General features: G+C 40.1%; 1 protein-coding gene across 2 annotated transcripts; it reads right to left on the reverse strand.

Annotated features, from left to right (window-relative positions):
• Positions 1-973: 973 nt before the first annotated feature.
• Positions 974-15,088, reverse strand: caly (calcyon neuron-specific vesicular protein). Of its 2 annotated transcripts, none has more exons than XM_028017956.1 (5): positions 14,937-15,088; positions 7,387-7,549; positions 6,638-6,757; positions 6,371-6,484; positions 974-2,491 (listed from the first exon to the last, which is right to left on the reverse strand). In XM_028017956.1, the coding sequence occupies exons 2-5, from the start codon at positions 7,513-7,515 to the stop codon at positions 2,240-2,242; spliced, it is 615 nt and encodes a 204-aa protein (XP_027873757.1). In that variant the 5' UTR covers positions 7,516-7,549; positions 14,937-15,088; the 3' UTR covers positions 974-2,239. The 2 variants fall into 2 exon arrangements, with proteins under 2 accessions (XP_027873757.1, XP_027873758.1); XM_028017957.1 differs by lacking the exon at positions 14,937-15,088 and adding an exon at positions 14,739-14,832.
• Between the last annotated feature and the right edge of the window lie 805 nt (positions 15,089-15,893).

Genomic DNA, 15,893 nt, shown 5'->3' on the forward strand with positions numbered 1-15,893 from the left:
CACACAGACCGGTTAGCTGCCCTTGAGGTGACTTGACTGTTTCTGCCTCTTTAAAACTCCTTAGCTGTCATGTGAATACCAGCAGGGGCAAACTGGGGCAATAACACATGTCAGGAATTTGATACCATCCCACCACCACTGAATTAACGCAAACCACCAGGAATTAATTAAATTTTAAATTAAACTGTGCACTTTACCATCAGCAGTGGATATAAATGCTATTCTCTCTTAGACTGCACCCATTCCAGCGATTTGATGTCACAGAATGCCTAAGTGTTTGTGTTGTTGGTAGAAGCAACAACATAAACTCCATCACACACACCGACTTTAGACATTTGACTCAAACATGTTTAGATAAAGGGATTAAAACCATATATATATTTTTATTAATCAGCAAAAAAAAAAATAACTTTCTCAGGGTGTTCATAGATAAGAAACATGTTAATGTGATTGACCTATTTTTAAAAGTTGCCTTGTCTTTCATATTTCAGTCCGTTTTGAGCAATGCGTGTTCCTGTGACAGGACATCCAAATTTCGAATGGAATAGATTGTTTCTAATTAAATAGAACCCGAACTGAGCCTTTGGTCCAGACTCTCAGGGGTCACTGAGTGGGCCAGGCCAGCGGGAAACGTCCCAGTGCTCTTAATGGCCATGTGTCCTCATGGACCAGTTGACTTTTATGTCAGTGTTTTTGGGGGTAAAAAAGTTGCATAATGTGTATTATTACAGAAGGAACATCTATTCAAGCCAGGATAAAATCATGATGAAGATAAAATCAAAGCATAAAATCAGCTTGTCGATCTCAAAGAAGCTTTTCTAGTGCGGTTTGTCATTGGATGGATGAGCTGTACACAAATGAAGTAGAATTAGCTTATAGCAAAAATAACGTAACACTTTATTTCTATTTGGTTTTCTAACAGAGCTGACTTAACGGGGAAAATGTGTGGCAAACAAAGCAATATGAAACAATGCAATTTTGTCAATCAAGTGCTGTTTATTTCTTGAAAAACAATATTAAGATTGACTTTGAATGACGTCCTTTACGCTAAGATGTCTATTTACCAAAAACTAATTTTCAAGAGAGAAAACATTAATGTGCGATAAATTAATCAAGTGAATCTTTCAGTGCAAGCATAATACCCATGAATAACATTTGTTTAAAAGATAAAAGCTGCTATTTTACACATTCATTTGATGTAATACTGTGTGTACTATTCTAAGCATTAATGAAAACAAAGGTAATATTCTGAGAAAAACAGAAAATTAATGGAAAATGTAAACACCAAAAGAAGCAAAAACAATGATGGCACTTCCCTGCATTGTGTTTACATCTAGCTAACACACATAAAGATACAGTGTTATAGAGATGTAATTTTTATCTGTAGTAACACATAAATAGCTACATTCACAATACGTTAAGAAGCTTATATCAATGCGTAATATAAGATTGTTCAAATTAAGTTGATTTATGGCTCTGGAATCATTAAGATGTTCTCCGATTCAAACAGTACAAAAATGTAATTTATGCCTAATCTAGCATGAAATTAAAATATTACAACAGTAAAACTGGGCAGGGCACATTCATTTATTATTTTAAGCATTCTGCTCTAAGACAAACAAATTACAAGATGTCAGCGCTCAAGACTTGCAGCGATTTGATTAGAAACGTGTTCAGTTCAATTCTCACCCCCCCAAAATCTCACACCGCCTCTTTGCTTTCACCTTCCACTTTCTCACACATAAGTGCACATTATGCAGTGTAGGTATGTACACATGGAACCATGAACGCAAATACGCATACTCTGCATATCTGCCTGTAGGCAATGATGGCGTTTGGGGTATTTACATGAGCGCATGCAAATATAGAATGCAAACTTTGTTTAAATCCATTTTTGAGTTGCGCTCTAAAAGTGAACCCCATTCCTGTCTCTAAACACAACGATTTGACCCGACGCTGCAGATTTTAATAGACTGCGTAGTTTTAAAGATTTGGATAATTCACACAAAAACACAAATACAGACCTAATGCTATTTTAAAATAAACAATCATACCAATAATGAAATCAGATTTCCTAAAGAAATCTCCTTTTCCCAAGGCTATTTGCTCTGGTAAAAACAGGTCCTCATAAGTGTAGGTATGGTCCCCAATACCTGCAGAAAACAAGTATACATACATGCACACACATCTTCTCGCCATAATTTCCAGCTGCTTCGGCTATATTTCTCAATTTTATCCTTCAATCCTCTCCCTCCACGTTTTCTTTAAGAGGCTCGCTGTTTTCTTTGGCTTCCTCGGCCTCCTGCCTGATTACTGGTAACCACTGCGACATCAACCCAGGCCCAGTCCTCTTGACCTGGTTGAGGTGGCTGAGAGCTGCGTAGAGCCCGGTACCGGCACCGCCGCGGGTGCCCGGTTCCTCCCCGTCCTGCTGCTGCTGCTGCTGCTCGGTGTAGTACATCTCCAGAGCTGCGGGGGTGCAATGCTTCTGCTGTTGTGGCGGAAAGAAAGAAACACTTCTGTTTGCTTTAGGACCCAGTTATGACAGAGTCCTAACTGGTCATACAAAGAAAACATTTTAAATAGCATTACTAGAATAAAGTCATAATATTACGAGAATAAAGTCGAAATATTCTTGTTATTTCGACTTTATTCTAGTAATTTTATGACTTTATGCCCGTATGATTTATTCTGACAATATTCTAGTATTTTTATTACATTATTCTCATTGTTGTATTTTTTCATTATTATTTTCTTAGCATGGCCCTAATACTCTGTCATACCCAGTAAATAATACCAATAAAAAACATTGTGAGTAAATACACATCTGTAAAGTTCTTTAAATCTCAAAAACGTCAGTAACAACAAAACACTTACAATGCCATGAAAATTACTAGCTCTGCTTTTGCTTTTGTGTTAATAAACAAAGATAGTCAGTAGGAAGGTGTGAAAAGTTATTGTCCCTCTTTAGTAAATCCTAAATGTTTGTGATTAATCACATTTTTCACAGCTATTCTATCAGGACTGAAAAAATGAGAAATCATTTCAAAAGGACCCGACTGACAACACGAAGTAGGCTAAAAGAACTCAAACAGCAAGACTCCCAATCTGAGAAAGTTCAAGAACAGATGAAGATGACAAAGCTGATGACATTTGTCAGGAGGGAATAACTCTACAAAACTCATTTTGTAAGCTTTTCAAAATAAAATCAATGGGAGAGATCCAAGGACTAAAGTACTGCTGACCAGGCAAAAATGCAAAGATCCATCTGACGTTTGATAAATAAACATTTTGACATCAAGACGTTTTGGAGAATATTGTGTGGACACAAGAGACCAAAGTGGCAAAACATATTTTGAAACCAATTAAAACAGCCTGTAGTATATTTGCACACAGCAATCATGATATTAAATGATCACATCATGACACCTGTAGCTATCTCTCTCTTTCCTATAATAAATTAAATAATTTTTTTACTCAGGTCATCTTAGTGATTGCTTTGGTGAACATTTACATTTGATGAAAAGCAAAAATAAAGAAATTCTGTGGGGGTAGGGTATTTATTCACAACGCTTTTACTATTTACGTCTCCTGCTTTTCCATGAAGATCACCATTACAGGTAATCTAATCAAGCAACTAGTATGTTTGGAAGCCCTTATTAAATAGAATGCAACACTCCAAAAAAGCAAGGCCAAGAATTCACAGGCCTGCATGCTCTACATTGTTTTCCCGTCAAGTTATTCGATGTCCAAGACAATAAATAAAACTTGTGTGAGCCACACAGTGACTGTCCCATAAGCCCAACAACAACCTATCAAGCTAAATGCAAGACTTGCTTGGAAAAGTGTGTGAAATGGTGGATTTACTGACCTCCAAAGCACACTAAACCATATGCCTCTTTGTTTCCTTTTAATGTCTCAGACAATGCATTAACAGGAAAAAAGCCAAACTTGTAACCTGCAAAAACTTCAAAAGCATTGCCAAAGGTCCTCTCCTCCTACCCCCCTCATGTCCTCTTCCTCATGCCCTCCCCTTCGCCCCCCACCCACTGTTAAGCCTTTAATCACAGTTTAGTCATGCTGAGTCCTAATTAAAGACCCTTCTGATTCACAGGAGGCATCCCAATCTGTGTCTGACCAGAAAGCAGGATGCATCGCTCCCTTCCCCCCTCTGTCTCCGTCTATCCCACCCTGTGGTTTGCTTCTGCGTGACAGGCTCTTTAGCTTAACATGCATGGCAGTGCTGGCGCGGTGCATGATGCCTCCAAGGTGTCACTGGGAGATAATGAGTTTAGATTCTCAACCCCAGTTTTCAAGGAATCTCTCTGAAGTGACGGTTCTGAAGGTGTGGTGAGAAACGAGCCACTATAACCAAAATGGCCCCCACTCATACAATATTCTTCCAATCTGACATAACAAGGCTTAAACATTTGTTAGTGTTGCTTTTTGTAGAAAAACATTAGGTCTGCCCTGCTATCCTGAAGATATTAATTTACGTTTAACGGTGTGTCAAAGTATAATCAAACCTTTAACATTACCTGGGAAGTGTTTGGGAGAAAATTTTGCTTGTGCCAACATAATTTCAGTATAAAATTATGTTTAAGGAAAGTATGAAAGAAGAAAGGAAAAAAAACGGTGATGTGCCTTGTCTTTGTGACATTTGGAAGAACTTTATGCTTTATCATGTTTAAAATTACGGTGGCAAAACAAAATTATTTTCAGTACAAACCACTGAAGTGGGCGCTGAGATGTCACCTGGTTGACCGACACTTAAGCTTTTATAATTATCATTATTTTCCCGCAGAAGTCAGCATTGGCGATTGCTAGCAATAATGACGTTTATTATCACCATGGAGACGGTAACCTTTGGACAACCATTCAGACTTTAAAAACTAAGGGGGCCAACAAATGTTTTTGCTTCACAAACCAGCACTAACTAAGCACAAACATCTGACACCATTTTTGTTAGATTACAAGAATGTGACATAGGAAGGTTTTTCTACTTAAGGCACTGATTGGTAAACCTGTAACGATCTTAGGCTCACAAATATAGACCTTTGACAAATATCAAGTAGCATCAAACTTTTCTGGAAAAAAAATAATGTGGTGTGACTGCCTCTTCAAGTGACACTTTTATTAGTAGCTGAGTTCCCATTACACATAAACATCATGGGGCGTTCCGTGGTGACGGAGGGGTTAGCGCAACCCACATTCAGAGGCAACGTGGCCTTGACGCGGCTGTCGCGGGGTCGACTCCCGGACCCGACGACGTTTACCGCATGTCTTCCCCCCTCTACTTCCCCCTTTCCTGTCAGCCTACTTTGAAAAAGGGACACTAGAGCCCACAAAACGACCCCTTGCGGGGCGATAAAAACCCCAAAAACATCATGGAGATATATTTACTTCATGGAAACAAAGCAATTTCAAAAAATCACATTATTCTAACATGTTTTTTCACTAAGATGAGGTGGTTTTTCGGCCGTAATGAAATAGATGGACTTTGCAGAACTGTAGTGGAAAGATGTTTTTCACGTCATGCGAGTCAGATGATCAACAAACTGATATTACTACTGGCGAAATCGACAAAGAAGACGACAGGAAGTGGTAAGAGGATGACAGCAAATGTGTTGGATCCACAGGTCTTCTGTAAAATCACCAGCTACAACTTCCTCAAAACGCTGCATACATATAAAGAGCCTGTTCCTGTTGCGCCAACACCTGAATAAGACGCCAACATCTCCTCTGATTGGCTGATAGATGATGAATTATGACTATAATCTCAAGTAACTGTTTACAGCCGTCATTGTGATTGAATTGTAGTGACATATTGCGTGAACAAGCTTATTCACGCGAGTATTAATTCCATTTCTTATTTAATGGAAACACCGCAACTGCAAAATTGTGTTTTTTTTTTCATTGGAAAGATGAAGAGAAAATTTTACGCACATTTGTAATGGAAATGTAGCGGCTGTCTTCTTTTTTCCTCCAGATGAGTAATTCCACAACTCTCTGCTTTTTAAAGTCAAGGATTAGATGCAGATTAACTGAGTCACTTCATCCATCTATCTCTTTCCTGGATGAAAGCATTGATGGAGGTTATTAACTACTCTGTGTTTTTCCTGTAGAAAGTACCCTTGACCCAGTGTTTCTGTATCCTCCATCCCCAGTCAGTCAGTAGACTGATAGTTGTGTTGGATGTTTATGAAATAACTCTGCTGCAGCTAGAAAACATAAAGCATATATTACATTTTGCCTGGTTCAGAGGGACAACTACTTTGAACAAAGTTTGTAAGGTTGTTTTTTTTTAAGTGTAACTGGTTTTGATTGTATGTTTTGTCAGTAAATAATTGAATGTAGTTGTTGAGCCCACCTTCAGGACAAACCCCTCTGGGCAGGTGAGCTGGTCGTACCACATGGCTTTGTACATGAGAAGGAGGAGCAGGCTGGTCAAAAACGCCAGTGTGATGAGGATCAGACCTGTGATCTGGGCAACGCAGAGACAGAGTGCATATATAAGCTACACATGTCAATTTAGAAAACCTCAATCCGTCGTTTTATTCAGGGGTTTAAACTTAAATAGTAAACATCCAGACACTTGTATAATCAGATTTCTGCTTCCTGACACGCGATGTTGTACCTTAACTTTATCCGAGACATCGTTGTAGAAGTTGATGTTCAGCTTCTTGATGTTGGGAGCGTACAGCCTATTCCTCTGCTGCTGCTTCAGCTGAAACTGTGTCTTTGTCTTCACGATGACCTGGAGACGAGACGAGGGAGCAAACTGAGCGGTGCAGAAAACGACCACAACCTCCGTTCATCTCCAAGGGTGAGTTTTCCTCCTTCTTTCAGCTCTAGAGTTACTATGATGTATCCACCAGCAATCTGAATCTCTGTTTTCCAACTTGTAAAACAAACAGTGCACATTTGCAAAACCAATCAGTTTTACTGCAGCCCCTTAAGAGGACGTTTGGGGACTGTAGAGTGTTTTCATGATGTTTCCCGACCAGCTTCCACATCAGTGGAACGTTTTGCAGAACTAAATGCATCAAACTGAAGGCTTTCTGCTTTCATTATGCATTCACAGCAGTGTTTATGTTGCGTGGGCTGATGCCAAGGTTTTCAGCTGGGACGAAGGGAAAGGAGTGGTAAACACAGCAAGCTCAGCGTATAGCGGCCTTCTGAAGGGACGGTGAGTGTACTAGTAGGAAATGTATTCATATTTGTCCTAGAATTTCTGTATCGAGTGCTAATCTGTTTATTTTCTTTTGTAACAAAATGAGATTTTTTATTTTTTTTTTAAAGAAGTCGAATTGAAATCACGACGGTTGTGGGAAAACAGAAACACAGAGATGGACAGGAACCCGTCGCTAAGCGGATCAGACCTACCTTGTCAGCCAGTGGCTGCTGGAGCTGGCTGACCTCCAGCGGCGTGATGAGGGGGATGTTATCAAAGCCGTCATCTGCAGATGGCTGCTTCTCCAGCTTATCAGAGAGATTAGTACCCAGCTTCACCATGGCTGCTCCGCTGCCTGGAATGGCCTGAACAGATCTAACCGACAGGAATGGACAGCTCAGGTCAGCCTGATTCGGTTTGTAAGCTTTTTATCCAAATGCAGAACAAACACACACAAAAAAACCCACAAGAAAGTAGCATAATATGGTAATATTATGCAAGTCAGAAAACAGAATCAGATTAGACTCACAGATGAAGTTCAACACCAGTTGCTGGTGTACTTTCTGTGATTTTGTCAGCTGCTCTGCAGATATTTTCACACAGACGTACGTCACTAAATAATTAAATGCAGTTGTTGAGCCCCCCCCCTAGCAATTAGCAATAAATCAATTAATTGCATGATGAATTAAAATGAGTTAGTGAACTTTGTGTTTCAGCAGCATGCTAAGGCTAACCACAAGCTACTGTCAGGAAAAAACAGGCAGAAGTCTTAAACAATAATGGTAAGTATGTCACAATACTGTCCACTTACATATTACTTGTATTTCTCTTGCTTTTTATCATACTTAAACATTTTTAAACATCAAACACATTTTAATATCAGGAAAGATATTGAATAAACTCAAAATATATTGTTAAATCTCAACTTAACTCTGACTACATTCTTTGGTTCGATTTCACAAACCACACACAGGTATAAATTTTGAAAAACTCAGAGGTTTTACATTTAAAAAACCAAATCATTTCTTTTCATATTCTACTCAGATTTATGGGATCTTCAAAGTTGTTTTTTTTTAAGGGAAAAGCAGTAAAAGACCTGTCATTTAAGAAACAGCCTTGGAAGCAAAATATAAAGGCTTGGTTTGTCACAAAAACCACAGGATTTAAGCAGATAATATAAACCATTTATTATTGGTAGAATAAAATAAAATAAAAGTGTGGTTGATGGATGATTCAGTTAAAACTGAGCAAAACAAATCCAACTGTGGTGGAGAGAATTTCAAAAACGCCATGTTGTAATTTATTGGGTTAAACAGAAATTACTTTTATTATAAACTGACACCATATAAAATGAACCGAATTGAGCCTAAATTAATTTAGCGTTTCTAAGTAATTCCAATGTCAATGGCATGTTGACTAACCATCACGGTTTCCTCACGCCAGCAGGAGGAGGCAACTTCCTATGCGTCATGAACAAAGGGAGAGCAGCCATTTTTGTTCATCACAGTTGAGAAGAAATGCAGCAGTTTTGTGCCAAAGCTTTAATCCTGATGTAAATTCCAGGCACACAGACAAAGTTGTTACATCTTCCGGAGGAAATGGACAGAACAGGGACTTTTCTGTCATTCTCAGGCGAAAGCTTCATGAAAGGTCTGCTGCTGGTGGGAATATTTGGAAACATGTTGATTTATAGGTTATTTTCACGTAGCAATCAGGGCTGAGTCTTGCTCTCTCAGAGTTCTCAGACTGTTCAGTGAATGTCAAGCAATCTCCTGAAATACTTCTCTTAAAAAGCTGCATTACGTCCACACCTAGCTGTGGACATTATGGCTCCGTTCCTGCCAGTTTTGCCGTTAAACTTAATCGACAACCGAAATAATTTATGACTAAAAGCAGAATCCTCAGTCTCAGCTCACAGATGTGAAGTTTTGAATATTTCCTCAGCTGCCATCTGTCTGTCCTTTGCGGACGTCGACACGTGTTAAAGCCTTGCAAAAGCGTTCATACTCCCTAAGCGTTGCCACATTCTGTCACGGTAAAAACCAATAAATCCAATTTATTTTAAGGGGATTTTATGTGACAGACCAAGACAATGTGAAATAAGAAGAAAAAAAAAAACACTTTTAGGGGAGAATTAATCAGAGTAACAAATAGGTCCATAGTAACTCTTGAGGAGCTGCAGATCTCAGAGGAAAGTCATTGATGAAAGTAAGTCATATAAAATACAAACTTGTTAGCCAAAAACCATGTAGCAGACAGCAAACGCGTGGAGAAAGGCTCTCTCTTTCTCTGGTCAGATGAGGTTGAACTGTTTCATGTACAATGCTACGTTGGGGTAGAAAATGTGGCACATATTTGAACACTTAAAAGTAACTTCTCAGCAAGATATAGGAGCATGTCAATAATTAGTTAATCTGTCATAGTTGGTGCATGATGAAGACCTAAATACAGACACACAGTCAGATGAAGGGAGGTTTAATAAAGGTGAGAGTTACAAAGACCAGACCACAGGAGAGACAACAATAGAATGAAATTGACAAAATGGAGCTTAAATACAGGCGAGCCTGATTATTGGATGGAGAACCGGTGGCTGATTAGCAACAGGCTGCAGCTGAGAGATGAGGAGGAAGAGAGAATGGCAGAACAGGGTGAGGGAGAACAAACAGGGGAAGCAGCAAAATGAAAGTGAAGAAATGAACTAAACACAGGATCTAAATAATACAACATCTAAATGAACTAAGAGCAAACTGAATTGAAAGAGACTGAGCAAACCAAAAAGGAATAAACTAGATCTGGAAGATAATACTAAATACAAGAGAGCAAATCCAAGAACCAGAATAATAATTTAACTAACAGAGTTAGTTAAAACTAGGATAAGGGAAAGTACAAATAAGACATCAATGCAAGGAAATAACAGAAACCAACAAGTCCAAACAAGAAGGGGTACGACATCATAACAGTGAAAAAACGTACTAGTAATACGTGAAATAATCTTTCAGTGGAACAAGACATTTGTTTCATGTAACTTATAACATTGTCTTCTCCTTGAATAATGGCCTAACTGGTTTCCATCCATCCATCCATCCATTTTCTGTGCACCCTTGTCCCTAATGGGGTCGGGAGGGTTGCTGGTGCCCATCTCCAGCTACGTTCCAGGCGGGAGGCGGGGTACACCCTGGACAGGTCGCCAGTCTGTCGCAGGGCAACACAGAGACATACAGGACAAACAACCATTCACACACAAACACACACCTAGGGAGAATTTAGATAGACCAATTAACCTAACAGTCATGTTTTTGGACTGTGGGAGGAAGCCGGAGTACCCGGAGAGAACCCACGCATGCACAGGGAGAACATGCAAACTCCATGCAGAAAGACCCCGGCCGGGAATCGAACCCAGGACCTTCTTGCTGCAAGGCAACAGTGCTACCAACTGCGCCACTGTGCAGCCCCTAACTGGTTTCCCCAAAAGATAATTCAGGTAAAACAAACAAATATATAATATACAGTATATATCAGTTTTGGCAAAAAATTATTTATGGCCATTATTTTAGGAAAGTGGTGATGTGGGAGAAATGTCTTGTTCCACTTGCAGATTGTTTGGCTACCACTTTTTCATCAATATTAAGAAATGACTGACTTAAAACAAGCTCTTATATACTGTAGTGCTGAAAAGTGACTTCTATGTCAGTTCTGTCTTATTTCAAAAGAAAAATAAGAGACAACTTATTTGTCTTAGATTTACACTAAATCTCAGTATTTAGTGTAAATACAAAGATATTTACAGTATAAACTAGACCAAAAAGACTTGGTAAGAATTTGTTTTTGCAGAGTGTGAAGAGGCTTTTCTAGACCAGAGACAAGAAAGATAATTAGAGCTGGTGGAAAGAAGGATGGAGCTAAATACTGGAGGAAAACCTGTTACAAGCTGCACAAGTCTTGAGACCATATCAGCCATATCAAAGCGAATTCCTGTGTTAGAATGGCCCAGTCAAAGTCCAGACCTAAATACAATTTAGAATCTATTCATGGATGTAACCTGATAAAATGTGGACAGACTGGGTAAGAATGCTGTAAGTGAGCACCATTATATAATGATGTAATGAAGAGCTTGATGAGCCGTTGGACTTGGGATTTTGGCGAAATCGTCCATATAGCAGAACTCTCTGGAATATGAAGCCATCGTTTCAACAACTGCATGTTTAACAACTCAGTGAGGTGATGATTATCAAAATCATACAGCCTGGAGACAAACACTATCAGACAGCACAGCCTGCTCTTCCTGTCTTCTCAAACAACCTGTAGTAAACATGTTTCATAACTAGCGAGTGATTCATGCTCTTACGTCGCATCTTTTTCTAGAATCTCTTATCCTCAATGTATTTAAGATATCTCTCTCTCTCTCTGATAGTGATTTCTGTTTTTTCATCAAATTATCATCTAATAACGGAGAGAGGAGATGAGCCACTTATCTCATTCACACAGTGCAACACAACACCTTCCCCCAGCCAAGGACCCCACCGGCCGGATGACGCCAGGGACTCACAGCCATGATACACAAAGCAGGAGGAAGAGAGCCACCGTCCACCGCGGGCAGGAAATGTGCTTTTAATGACGCGGGACCAGATACTGGAGCTTCCAGTCGCCATGACGGTGAACATAGTGCTTGTTGTCACCATGTGGGAGACATACAGTGCCTTACAGCGGGATTATGATACCACGTGAACTTTCGTTCCTCTTTGTCACGTTACAATCGCAAGCATCAGAGTGTTTAATGGCGGTGACAGACCAACACAATGTACTGCACTGTTGTGAAGCGGGAAGAAAACTGCTTGTGGTTTTCACAGCTTTTTACCAATACACATCTGAAAAAACTGTAGCATGCATCCATTCATTCATGCAGCCCCATTAATCGTCATATGGAGTGAAATGAATCAGGTTAGATAAAAATCTCTAAGTAATTCAATTTAATTCAAATTCAAAAATACAATATTGATCCCAAAGGGAAATGAGATCCTATTATCCAAGGTTCTTCAAAGAGTTATTGAAGATGGTGATGGCAGGCAGCGCAGAAATAGCTTATCAACGACAGTCTCATGAACTGCATGATCAGGATTGTCTGTAATTTTTTTGATCTTATGAAGAATCCCTCTTTGCATTGTCATCTCCAGAGGTTCCAGAGTCGTCACCAGAACAGAACCAGACTACTTTATCAGCTTGTTGAGCCTTCTTAGGTTCTTGGTTCTGCTGCCCCAACAGATGACGGCAGAAGAGATGACTCTCTCAACAACAGACTTATAGAAGATCAAAATTTAGAAGGATCCTTTCTTGAGGAAGAAGGATCTTCTCCAGTCTGTTGCCCCGATGAACACATCTGGAGGCATTTATATTCCTCAACCACCTCCACTTCTTCTCCCATGATGGTTTGCTCGAACCCCGTTTCACCTGAAATCAACAATCTTCTCCTTTGTTTTGTTCACATTTAAGATGACACAAATCGGTTCACCAGCTCTCGGTACTCAGCCTCTTGTCCATCTCTGATACACCTGACAACTACAGAGTCATCTAAGTATATGCAAAACTCAGGCTTATACTGGAAGCCTGAAGTGTAGAGAGTGAAAAGGAATGGTGAGAGTACAGTCCCCAGTGGTGAACCTGTGTTGCTGACCACCTGGTTGGACACACGGTCCTTCAGTCTCACAACCTGCGGTCCGGTTGTGAGGTAGTCATGGATCCAGGTGATTGTTGAGGCCTCCACCTGTGTCTTCTGGAGTTTCTCACAGAGCAGATCAGGCTGAATTGTTTTAAATGCACAGGAGAAATCACAGAACCTGATCCTCACAGTGCTGCCTGCTTTGACCAGATGACAGTGGGTTTGCTGAAGCAGGTGTATGACGGCGTCTTAAACTCCAACTGCATGGTGGTAAAGATAAACATTTGTGCCAAACTCTAAACATTTGGATGATGGACTGGACAGAGCTCCACTGTTTCAGAAACTAACTTTATTTTGACCTTCTCCCCAACTTTCTCTGCTGTGTTCACGGGTCTTCATGATGAATACAAACTGCACACCTCAAGGCTTTCCTTCTCCAAACAGTTTGAAAACCATCAATCATTTTAATCCCAGTAAAACACAACAAAGGCTGCAGCTTTAAAGTGACAAAACGTGAAAAAGCTCAAATGCAGGAATATGTTGTCTAGCAAACTTTGCACGTTGAAAGTACTCAATGTTATTTCGAACGCTTTCAAATCATCGAAGCCTAAAGGAGACATTTCTGTCCAACGAAACGATAATTTCGAGATATTAGGTTACGAGCAGATAGTTGTGGACGAGTGGGCGGTTAGCGTGGTCATCTGGTGCTGACTGCCATTTTTCTTCTCCCCACAGTTGGAGTGAAATGTGGGAACGGTGAATCATCCTGGATCTGTGATTAACAAATGAGCTGTGCCGCTGTCAAACACTCGGTGTTCCCACACTCTGCTGCTGCAAACAAGTTCTGTGAGAGCTGTGAATCACATCTTCTTCTCACTTGTCATCTTTCTTAAGAGTAAAAAAAAACAAACATTTTAAGTCGGATCAGTACATAAGTCTCACAGGGGCGGCTTTAAAGGGCATGGAAGGGGCTACAGCGCTGTCCTGGGTCTTCCCCTCAGGGACAGCACAAACGTTTTTGGGACACTAATCATTTTCATACCAACATGTCAACATCAGACACTTTATCATTCATAAGCTACTGTACCGTAATGTGTTATTTTTAATTAGCTTACCAGTGTTATTATTGTTGACGGTTTTGACCTTAGAGAAGGAACAAACTAAATTAAAAAAAACTTGTATTTTGATTTAAGTAACATCAGCTGACAAACACTAAATTTACAGTAAACATGTTAGGAAGTGTAATTATATTCGCCCAACAGTGGCAGCAACCGATAGATAGATCTATTAGATTAATATAGAATTCCTTTTTTGCATGTATAGTGGCATTCAGTTTGCATTATTCAATGTTATTTAAAACATTATACATTTTATCATTCTAGCTTGGTGCTCTTGGGGGCCCCCTGGTGGCGTGGAGGGCCTAAGGAGTCGCTTAACTCTCATATACCTTGAGCTGACTCTGCCTCACCGTCTCCTCCTCTCTGCTTCTTGTCAATTTACTGTTCAATAAAGGTTACGAGTGCCGAGAAAGGACGGTATGAAAGCTGTCTGAGGGAGAATACATTCGGTGCTATGAATAGGTGAGTGTTTTTGGCACCTTCTGTCAAGTTCTTCACGGTTCGCTGCTCCTGCATATCTGAACTTGGTGCATTGAAGGGTGCTGCAACAAGACACACGGCAGAGGCAGGAAAAAAGGGGGAGCTGATAAAACACAGTTATTGGTCTCGGCGTGACTTTTTACAGCCGGCTTTCTATATATAATCTGTATAATTACACCGAGTCGAGGTAGTAAACGTCTACGAGTTGAAATAAATCAGTTTTTAGCCTGTGGAGCTACAAGAGCAACACTTGATTCCTCGCAGAAGCGCTGAGATTCGATGCTTTTCCGAAACGCGAATAGAGGATATTTACCTACGCGACTCCGTCAGTCGAAATAAAAATGCCCCATTTCAGCAACTTATTGCACGGCGGCAGCTCCCGCCCGGCTCGCTTCAGCTCCCGGGTCGAGCCCGTCTGGTTGCGCAAACAAGCAGCCGCAGTGCCGCATGTTTGGGGAGAAGAAAGAAGGGAAAAAATAAAAAATAAAAAAATGGGGGGAGAAAAACTTACCGTGTCTTTGCGGGGATCTTCCTGCCTCGTCGCCCGGGAGCGGATGGGTCTCGGTGTCGGTGTCGGATGCTGGACGTGAACGCAGGTTGCCGTGGTGACGAGTGATTCGGGAACGGGACTGCGCATGTAATAAAAAATAAAAAAACCGAGCGTGGAGAAACGAACTGCGAATGTGCGCGCGACTCTCTCCGTGGACGAGACCGTGGCTCCGTCAGGACGCGATCGGCTCGTGGGTTTATTAATTAGTGTTTGCTGCCGCGATGATGCGACACGAACGAGCCCCCGATGAAAGGTCCGATGGTCTCAGCTGATCGGACCACAAAATGTAACTGAACATTTCGTTAATAAGTTAGCTTTTATTTAGTTTTTATTTATTGGACTTAGTGAGGAGTAAATCTGGCACGTCAGAGGTTCAAGAATAAAAACAACTCAAAGACAACTTTACAATCAATAACAATTTATGAGAAATATTTGGAACAATTACTGCCACCTGTACAAATTTAGAGTGCAGTATAACTGCGTAAGCTCTGAATCAGTTGCAAATGCATTTCATCGTATTTTTGTCATTAAAGTCGGCTTCAATGAGTCGGTTAAAGACAGTGTAATTCATATGGACTAATTTCATAATTCAGCACAGTTCAGAAAATGATGTCTAATGAATAAATGTAATTTTGTGGTCATGTCAAGTACAGCAGGGTTCTGAAACACGCAGCTCTGGAGCCACATGGTCCATCTAGTAATTTTGATCAGAACTAATACAGTTACTTTAATTATACAAGTTTCAAAAAGGTTCATCTTAACAGATTTGTTACTTGTTTTCACGATCAGGTTCACAAAGACAGTTCTTTTTTTCAGGTTTATGATAGTTTTTGTAATTTTTCTTTCACAAACTAAATATATTTTTCCTCATTTTTTTAAAAACACAAACTGTTCCAGTAAACACAATTCAGTCATTCT

The sequence above is a fragment of the Xiphophorus couchianus genome, chromosome 5, assembly GCF_001444195.1.
Source record: "Xiphophorus couchianus chromosome 5, X_couchianus-1.0, whole genome shotgun sequence".
In the NCBI taxonomy this organism is placed as follows: Eukaryota; Metazoa; Chordata; class Actinopteri; order Cyprinodontiformes; family Poeciliidae; genus Xiphophorus; species Xiphophorus couchianus.

Bases quoted from the DNA above. Each gene is read 5' to 3' on its own strand.
- caly (XM_028017956.1), bottom strand. From the start codon at position 7,515: ATGGTGAAGCTGGGTACTAATCTCTCTGATAAGCTGGAGAAGCAGCCA. The intron at 6,485-6,637 runs GTACAACATCGC...TGCGTTGCCCAG, and splicing joins ATGTCTCGGATAAAGTTAAG to ATCACAGGTCTGATCCTCAT. The intron at 2,492-6,370 runs GTGGGCTCAACA...CCGCCACAACAG, and splicing joins CAGAGGGGTTTGTCCTGAAG to CAGAAGCATTGCACCCCCGC.